The sequence below is a fragment of the Macrobrachium nipponense genome, chromosome 11 (genome assembly GCF_015104395.2).
Source record: "Macrobrachium nipponense isolate FS-2020 chromosome 11, ASM1510439v2, whole genome shotgun sequence".
In the NCBI taxonomy this organism is placed as follows: domain Eukaryota; kingdom Metazoa; phylum Arthropoda; class Malacostraca; order Decapoda; family Palaemonidae; genus Macrobrachium; species Macrobrachium nipponense.
Window position 1 is genome coordinate 30,796,607 of NC_061087.1, and position 10,157 is coordinate 30,806,763.

The 10,157-nt window shown below is 38.6% G+C and overlaps 1 protein-coding gene across 1 annotated transcript; it reads right to left on the reverse strand.

Annotated features, from left to right (window-relative positions):
* Positions 1-2,151: 2,151 nt before the first annotated feature.
* On the reverse strand, positions 2,152-5,864 carry LOC135203771 (uncharacterized). The gene is made up of 3 exons (XM_064233771.1): positions 5,738-5,864; positions 3,620-3,814; positions 2,152-2,886 (listed from the first exon to the last, which is right to left on the reverse strand). Exons 2-3 carry the CDS (start codon positions 3,801-3,803, stop codon positions 2,717-2,719), a joined length of 354 nt encoding a protein of 117 aa, XP_064089841.1. The 5' UTR covers positions 3,804-3,814; positions 5,738-5,864; the 3' UTR covers positions 2,152-2,716.
* Positions 5,865-10,157: the final 4,293 nt, after the last annotated feature.

A 10,157-nucleotide genomic window follows, 5' to 3' on the forward strand; every position in this document is an offset into this window, starting at 1 on the left:
TTAAATGCCTTTAAACGATTTATAATCTCAGATCCAACTGTGCCTCTATGCATTCAGTGAATCATATACTCTCACTTGGGCTTAAAGCAATGATTCATGACGATACGACTGAAATTTATTAAACTATTGCGCAATTTTTGGTTGTTGAAACTTTACGGTACAGTAGTATGTCATAGGCTGAGTCAAGATGGAAAAAGATATCTTATTCCATCATGCGTTGTGCCTACTGTTACTATGAGATTCAGGGCCTCTGTAACACGGTTTTTTGGACTTTGCTCTTTATCAAATGTAGCTGAAAGTTGACATATGTATATTGTACAACCACACACAAATTTTGCCACCATTATCAATAACCTAAACCCGATAGTTTTGATTTTTATAGAGTAAAAATGATCTAGCCGACGCCATGGCCAATGATAACGAGCCAAGAGTCGAAAAACATTCATTACGTAAGCAAGGTAAACACACCGTTTTACGAAATGTTGCCCCGCCCATCCACAAGACAGAAACTCATTCAATTTGTTTCATCGGCTCTGAAACCCATAGCAGTCTAGAATGGCTAACAGGATTTGGAATTGTCCCAGTGGTTGCAAAACTGCATTTGTCTTACGACTTACAACTTTATACAGTCAAGAAAAAGCCCGTGGCCATGCTTACTGTAGCCTGAATGGGTAATTATTCAGTTTCTAGTTTAAATCCAATGTTTATGGTCTGATCTGTATTTAGCATAACGTGATTTTAATACTTGTAATGTCATTCAGGATTTTGAACATTTCCATTAACTATTCACTATGCCACCAAGAGAGAGGGAAAGAGAGAGATTGTATGTAAACATTCTTTATATAACTATTTTTGTTAAAATAAGATTTTTATCCAAAGTAAATACAAGCTTATATGTGCTAAAATCTCCAGCAGACCAACGAATCATCCGATATAATTTTTTTCTTCTTCTGTAGGCCGTACGACCGTGTTGGATATAAAGACTTTATGAATGGCGGAACGATACATAGAAGTGGGTGGGGTATCTGTGCTAGCGTAGTAATACTAGTGTAGCAGTAGTGCCGCCGCAGCAGCAGTAATAGGAGTAAACGTTTAGGCCAACTGCTGGGATTCTTGAGGATCATTTAGCATTTCTTACAACTACTCGACAAATGAGTTTTTATAGCCAGAAGTTAAATTTTCTAATCCAACAATGCCCATGATAGCCTTCAGTGTTATCCTGAATTATAACGAGGCCAAAGTGGGTGGAGCCTCATGTAGTCATCATTCTGACGATAATTATTGGTGAAGGTTTAAAGCCAAAATACGGTACCGGCTATTTTTTTTTTCAGTAAATAGGTAGATAGCCAATAAATAAAAATTGCTTGGCATTGGATATAGCAGTTATCAAATCAAGCTTATCTACTATGTTTTTGAAAATTACCAAATATTCCCTACATCTTGTCAATCTGATTGTGACATATAAAGTAGACTGTAATTTCTTAGGACACTTATTTTGGGAGTTAGACTAATAATCGAAGTGGGTTTGTATTTATTAACATATTTTGTTGGTTTGTTCATTATGACAATTATCAGTGGAGAGGTTCAGAGTTCATAAAGGTGTACTGCTTTGCTTGTATTTAAATTTTTATGTCATTGTTGCCAGAGGTCAAGCCTTCGTTACGTATAGCCAATCAGCCATCGAGAAAAAGGGAAGTTATGCTGTCATAAGTTACGTAACGAGTGCGTTCGGAACCTTTTCTCTGAGTAAGTTGGCCCGACTTCGAAAATCGTCACTTTTACATTATAAGTACCAAATTTATTCAACCTACGTAATGCAGAATACAGTCAAAATTTATGTGTTGATATAATGTGTATTCTGAATAGGTAAGCGTTATATTTATGAAATGCATAGATAAAAAGTTATTGCGAAAAAACCGTGTTACAGAGGCCCTGAATCTCATAGTAGTCTACTATGCAACACTACCTTACTAAGGACGACCACTTAATTGATGACGAATAAAAACTGGCTAGTCATACATTTCTACAAAAGAGGATAGTGCCGTTTAAAAGCAAATTACCATTGTGAACCAAGAGAAACTGTGAATTACCCGCCAACATGCTTGCAGTAGTACTATATGTGGTAGTACTACATTTTCATAGCTGTCTTTGGTGCCTTTTCGTTCTCTTGTTTTAAAGGACGTCCACACAACATAGGTCAATGCTGGATAATCGTATTATGTCTATGCAACAAGTTACCAAGGTGTCTTCGAGACACGTTTATTTGAAGTGTGACGCCCCCTTAAACAGGGGATTCAAATAGCATGTCACCAGTGAATCACGAGCGATGAACATAAACACGGACGAAACGTAATAATGAACTGATGGTTTCTCACTTACTGGCCGCAAGAAGAAAAGCCTATGGTGAAGAGCACGTGGGAAGTAAAGATATTGAAGAGTTGAGAAATGTCTTTGAATAATAATGGCTCGTAAGTTCGTAACAACAGAAATACGGCTCTAATTATCACTATCCACAGGACAAGGGTAATCCAGGGACAACAACAAATTCCAAAACTATTTCGTCTTTTATTTAAATATGAAAATACGGAAATTATCGGTAAAAATGTAACGGCTGTAGCTACATACAGCAACAACTGACGCTAAAACACGACAGTCTTCCCTATGTGACCTAAAATACTTCTTAGCGTTGACGAGTATCTGTCCGTCTGCTTTTTTTTCAAAAGCCTTTAATGTCGATGCCGAGGACAGCGAAGATGAGACCGGCCCACAGATCGGGGTGTTGGCTTTGCAATAGCTCCATGGCCCTCTCCATTTCTATGCGTTCTTGTGGCCTACACACGTTGTCTGGGCATGTGCCGAAGTTGCGCATGGTGGCCAGTGCCCGGGCTGGAAAAGAAGAAGAAGAGGGTTACTGTAAATAAAGAGGACGGATTATAGACCGTGAAATGTTAGTAATGAATTTTGAGCCTTCTAGCAGGAGTGATGCTTTCTTGAAAGAAGTAAGTCTGTTGTAAGCTACAGATCCTTATCAGTTTTAGTGAGTAGCTGGAATATTCTATAAAGTCAAGAATGATATAACAAGAAATGAAGAATATGAAAAACATTCGAGTTCTTTAAAGGTCAGAATAAAATAAGACTAAATTTTTGTAGTACAAATCTTGGCACGAAATCTGTAAGCTTTAACGATATAGTTAGATTTACTCTTAAGACAAAGGATCTTTTATCCTAAGAAAAATTGTTAATAATGATGTAGAGACAATATGTACCGTCAAAGAATATAAATACTCTATAACGACTGTTAGAATAAAATTCGGCTTTCAGATTGGAGGGAAACGGAGGTGCGCCATATACAACGTTTTCACATTTTTATCGGGATAACATTTCAAAACGCCGAAGGGAAACTTTACGAAACTATTCATGCCAATGTTTTCAATTTTCTTCTTCGCGATAACATTTCCAAATGCTGAGGGGGAAACTCGAATGTCAGACTCATTCTTTTCATCGAGATAACATTCTAAAACGCCGAGGGGAAACGTTACGAAAAACTGTTCATGCCAATGTTTTCATTTTTTTAACGGGATAACATTTCTAAAGACCTAACTGAGTAATGGAGACTCACACTTGATCTGTTGTTGCTCAGGAGAGCACTGTGTTTTCCCGACGAAGCAGCTGATGATGGACTCGATCGTAGGGCGGTGACTGAAGGCCTTTTCAAGGGAGGCTGACTGACGACCAGTCGCCGGTAGCCCTTGAGAGGACGCGACCAGCACCGACAGGACGAGAAGTAGTGATGTCGAGGACATTTTGACGATTCCTGAAAGATGAAGACGAAGTCAGTTCAGTCTATTATTGTTCTTAAATAGTCTGATAAGGTGAGTTTTAATAGTAACCTAAATCTGGAGTAATATTACGCTTTAAGTTCCAAATACCATTATAATGAGAACTCGGCACAGGCTCAGGAACAAAACATAAGAGCAAAATTTTGTTTACCAAAACAATTAGAGTGATTCATATATATCATATATATAGATATATATCTATTAATATATTAATATTATATACATATATATATATATATATATATATATATATATATATATATACCTGCCCTCAGTTGTTGATAACCGCCAATAATTGTCATCTTAGTGTAGAAAAAATACTGTAAACTACACCAATGATACTTGCCTCGATATTTTTTCGCGCCAATATGTAAGTTCTTTTTAAAGAAAACAGAGAGATAAAAAAAACTTTTCCAAATATGTTCTTGAAACTTTTAAGTTTGTCATATTCCAGTATATACAAGTTCTGCAAAGGTGATACGATCTCGAAAACCAACCAATGTTCTCTTTAAAAGAACTTTGTCCTTGTGTTAAATTCCATTGAAAGTGTGAACAGTTTCTCTACTCAATTATATCTGCTATAAAGACCTTCCCGATTTAGCGACATGTTCGTAGAAATAAGATGTGTCAAACTCGCTTTCACCGGTTGAAGATTCTTAGACAGACTTGTGACGATATCCATAAAGCAAAAACTTTGAGAAACATTTCCAGGAAACAACCACAAACAGGTTCATTCCAGTTCGGTGGCTGCTTCTTCGTATCTTTTTTTAAAAGAACAACGCTGGTCTTCTTTTCATTGCTTTTGTTCTCTTGGGTCTAATACGTACGTTATGCTTTCCTTTTGCCGCCGGCGAAGGCGTAGAAAGATGATCCAGTTTATATTACCAGAAGGAATTCAGTGTCGACACTTTTTAGTCCTACGGTAACGTAAGTTCTTGCACTTGGTGGTTCATTTGCAGATTTAATAAATGTCTCGAGTTTATTTTAAGAGAGGTGATGTCCTTTTGTTACGTGCTGTGAAGCGTAACTGAGATAAATTTTCGAGCCGGTGTTAGGTATGTTGACAAAGGTTACAGAGGTAAACGTTGTTAATTGCGTCCAAAAATTTATGAGAAAAAAATCTTCGTTTGTAAAAACACAATTAAAGAAGAGAAAAATAATTCTGCAGCTCACACTCTTCCGTTGCTGTTTGTCGTAACTTTCGCTTTTATGACAAAGCAACGTGAATAGCCAGGTTGAAACGAGGCATTAGGCTTATGGCCTATAACACTTTCGGCGCAAATCGTTAGGTGGAAACGCCAGATATTAGACCTATAACACGTTTGAGGAGGTCTACACCAGGTTTTTGACCCTCGCAGATTACATCGTCACAAAGAAACCATTAGCTTTATAAAACAAATATCGAAATCGCGTGATTTTACGCTCAGGCAACGAATCAGAGAAACACAAAAGATAAGAAATCTACTACTCAGACGCGCCAGACATTAGGCCTATGGTTCGTTTGAAGAGGTCAACGTCAGGTTTCTTTGCCTACGTTGGTTACATCACCACGAGGAATCGATTAGTATTATAAAAAAACAAGCCTCTACATCAGGTGATTTTACGTCCTGGGAAATAACGCTCCTGATCTCAGACAGATAAACACGAAAGACGAGAAATGAACCACGAGGCGCGCCAGGCGTTAGTCCTATGATACTTTAAAAGTGGTCAACACCGGGTTTCTTGCCCCACGCGGGTTACATCACTACGAAGAATCGATCAGTATTATACATATATAAAAAAAGCCTCTACATCACGTGATTCTTCGCAAAGGGCAAGATCCTAACCTCCGCAAGCAGGAAACACACTAAAGGAACCTAGATAAACCATTCAAGTGTAGCTGCGAGAACTCAACTCACCTTCCAGGCGAACTGCGTGGGAGATTCACAACGCACAGACCTCTTATATATATATGCACAGGCGCCTGCCCCAATCGCCCGATTACAAAACGCCCTTTGGATTCTCAGAACTGGAGATCGCCCTAGGCGAATGGTCTCAAAAGTCCCGTGATAAAGTTCGTCTAGGCAACAAGGCTCCTGGAAACTCATTATTTCTTATCCCGTCTCAGCTATTCGTCGACGGCTATCCCAGTGGACATCTTTGTTTTAACCTTTATATTTTGTGTTCACTTCGAATCTTCATTGAAAAAAAAAAATGTCCTTTTTTCTTATTTTATAAGATGGAAACTCGGCCAGTATGTAATCGCATTCCCCCAGCCCCCAAACGCTCACCCCCAACCCGCTCGGCCAAGCAAAAGGAGAAGCAGTAGTACAGGTTATGTAAAAATACGTAAACATTTCCACAAAGACGTGGTTAAGTATACACACGCGTGCATATGAGGCATATACGTGAATGTGTCTATACACACACATGTTCACGCTTAATATTTGCTCATAAAGAACTTTTTAGATAAGGAAAGATAGCGGAAACACCCCCCCCCCCCCCATCCACCTCGCTAATGTGTGTGAGAGATAGATAGATAGATAGAGAGAGAGAATCTAATAATCTCCAGCTTTTCTGCGAAAATGGCCTCCCCTAAAAGAGCAAGCCCACAAAAACGTTCTCCTTCAATGCCAAATTCTCGGGCGAAGAGCTACCGTTAAAGATACCGAAATGGTTCACGCGAAACGCCAGATAATCCAGCCTGGAAATAATCTTCTTCTTCTTCTTCTTCTTCTGCTTCTTCTTCTTCTTCTTCTTTTTCCTCTTTCGTTCTCGCTCCTCACGAGATGCTGGGGAGGACTCAGGGCTGCACCAAATTAATTCTGGATGTTCCAACTCTAGTCTGTAGACATCGCTCATTTCATATTTGTTCGCCTAAAGTTGCCCACTTTAAAAAAAAAGGACAAAAAAAATAAAAAAAAATAAAAACTAGGAACAAAAAGTCGAGACCGCAAATGTTCTCTTCACTGACAGAAAATGCAAGATATGATTCGCTGGCGGGATATTTTTTTTCATTTTCTCATTGTTTTTGTTCCTCCACCCGAACGGTTCATAAATGCCTAGAAGAGTTCTCAGCTACTAAGGCATTTTAACTTCCTTGAAAAGTATGTTTCTATTCAACATGATGTTAATAAGAATATGACCTCCTTAAGTTTATTAACACTTATACTTTCGACTTGAATAATAATGATTCAATATGGCTTTGGGATCCATGAAAAGAATAGGTTATTGCTCGACAAGGGGACGTGAGTCCTTCATGATGTGTATAAGAATATTACCTCTTTTAGGCTTTATACTTTCGTCTTATAATAATTAAACTTGGTTTTTCACCTCCCTGAAAAGTAGGTTACTCTAGCAATAAATAGAATCTTTATCCTTTTGTTACGAGACAACACTAATACTGACACCAGTGCCATATAGTGCAACTTTCTTCAACCTTTTCTTTAAATCGTCAACTGAAAATCCCCCCTGTATTGTCAACAGACAACGAACCCAAGAGGATTCCGAAGGGCAGTCAACCTGCAGAGACAGACAGGTTACAGGAAAAGGTAGTAAATCAATAAATATAAGGGAACAGAAAACATAAAACCGATACACCTGAAATTCAGGCGACTCAACCAGCGGCAGCAGAAAGCAGGATTGAATTTGCTCCTTGATTGAACGTTTGGAGATCAGAGGATTCCATAACTGCACTAGACAGACTATTCCACATTTTAGTTAAAACCCGTAGCTAACCTGGTATACAGGACACTTGTCTATTATTATTATTATTATTATTATTATTATTATTATTATTATAAAACATGTTTAAAAGAGGGTTTACTTCCAGCATATTATTATTATTATTATTCAGATGATGACCCCTATTCATATGGAACACGCTCACCAAAGGGGCCATCGACTTGAAAGTCAAGCTTCCAGATAATTTGGTGTTCATTAGGAAGTAGTAAGACGAGGCAAAGGAAAATACTGAAAGAAGGAACCTCACTTATTAAAAAAAGAAAAAATAAATGAATAAATTAACGAAAAGATGAAAAGGAATTAAAATGCAGAGAGTAGTATTGCCCCTTCGCCGCTTGAACTTTTGTATCAAAGGAAAGACATCAATAAACCTCCAGTGAGTGGAACCAGTATCATTATGATAATTATTCAGAAGATGTCATGTGGAACAAGACCACCACAGGGGCCACTGACTTGAAATTCAAGTTTCCAAAGGATATGGTGCTCGTTAGGAGAAAGTAAGAGGAGGTGAAGGGAAATACATAAAGAGAATACCCTCTCTATGCTACACTATTTACAGAACATCTGATACATCTGCCTGAAAATGAGGTCTCCTTTCGCCTCCACATGGGTCAATGTCCAAGTATTAATATTCCCTCCCTTTGTGGTTTTAACCTCCAGTTGCAATCTGGCTTTGGGTCGAGTTGACCCCGAACCTGGAGAGCGATTCTGATTGGGTTCCGGCATTCTCCCTGACACCCCTAATTTTGGAAGAAAAAAACGAAAACAAGACAAGAGCATAAAATTCTGTTAGTCCTTTAATGGTCAGCATGAGGAAAATTTGTTCTTAAATCACTTGCCTATCTGATTGCTCAATTCTTTCCTGGGTTTGTTTCTCTTTATAGTTCGCTCTCTCTCTCTCTCTCTCTCTCTCTTCTCTCTCTCTCTCTCTCTCTCTCTCTTTTCCCACCGATATAGTGACTTTCATTACATAGGAAATACATTTTAAAACTAAGGACACCGATACGTTGATTATAGTGTTTCCACTTCGTGTAACCTTCAGGACAAGTAAAAACCATTTCTTACTTTTATTCCTTTGATATAGCATCAACGTCGTATTTGACAGCATGTCTAGAAATGTCAGAATGCTGAATGTGACGTATTATTAAATTCTGGGCAGCAAAGAATACCATTTTCAATAATTCACCACAAATGATACCAAGATTTCGAAAAGTATTCACAAGCCAACAAGGATTCTGAATCTACCAAAGGAATTATTTGTTTGAAAAACAGTATGCAGCTGATTTTGACGTTAAGCAATTGCGTTGATTCTTTACGGAAAACACGAGAAATGGATGAGATTGAAGAGTATTGTCCCGCTGATGGGAAAAATCCCTCGAAATTTGTGCCAGTTCTCGTCCAGCTAGTTTTTCTGGGCGGATTCCTATGTTCTTGCATGCCTTCATTTTTAAATATGCCAAAATACCAGTTTGGAGGACAAATGACATTGGATTCGATACGGCACGACTGCTCACTATTGTTAGGAGAATATTGAGAATGAAATCATGTCTTGCAATGCCAAGAACTGTGAGGGCTTTCTTAGCCACTTTATTCACTTGAAGTATCAAGAGAGGATCCAGGCGTTAAGTAACTGATCCAGTTGATTGTCGGGATCCACAAGAAATATCAAGAGAGGAACCAGGAGTTAAGTAACTGATCCAGTTGATTGTCGGGATCCACAAGAAATATCAAGAGAGGAACCAGGAGTTAAGTAACTAATCCAGTTGATTGTCGGGATCCACAAGAAATATCAAGAGAGGAACCAGGAGTTAAGTAACTGATCCAGTTGATTGTCGGGATCCACAAGAAATATCAAGAGAGGAACCAGGAGTTAAGTAACTGATCCAGTTGATTGTCGGGATCCACAAGTGATATCAAGAGAGGAACCAGGAGTTAAGTAACTAATCCAGTTGATTGTCGGGATCCACAAGAAATATCAAGAGAGGAACCAGGAATTAAGTAACTAATCCAGTTGATTGTCGGGATCCACAAGAAATATCAAGAGAGGAACCAGGAGTTAAGTAACTGATCCAGTTGATTGTCGGGATCCACAAGAAATATCAGAGAGGAACCAGAGTTAAGTAACTGATCCATTTGATTGTCGGATCCACAAGTGATATCAAGAGAGGAACCAGGAGTTAAGTAACTAATCCAGTTGATTGTCGGGATCCACAAGAAATATCAAGAGAGGAAACCAGAGTTAAGTAACTGATCCAGTTTGATTTGTCGGGATCCACAAGAAATATCAAGAGAGGAACCAGGAGTTAAAGTAAACTGATCCAGTTGATTGTCGGGATCCACAAGAAATATCAAGAGAGGATCCAGGCATTAGGTAACTGATCCAGTTGGATTGTCGGGATCCACAAGAAATATCAAGAGAGGACCAGCATTAGGTAAACTGATCCAGTGATTGTCGGGATGCGGGCCCACAAAGAAAGTATCAAGAGAGAACCAGGAGTTAAGTAACTGATCCAGTTGATTGTCGGGATCCACAAGAAATATCAAGAGAGGATCCAGGCATTAGGTAACTGATCCAGTTGATTGTCGGGATCCACA

Coding starts and splice junctions, on each gene's coding strand:
- LOC135203771 (XM_064233771.1), bottom strand. CDS start 3,803: ATGTCCTCGACATCACTACTTCTCGTCCTGTCGGTGCTGGTCGCGTCC. Junction 2,887..3,619: donor TGAGCAACAACAGATCAAGT/GTGAGTCTCCAT, acceptor CTTCTTTTCCAG/CCCGGGCACTGGCCACCATG.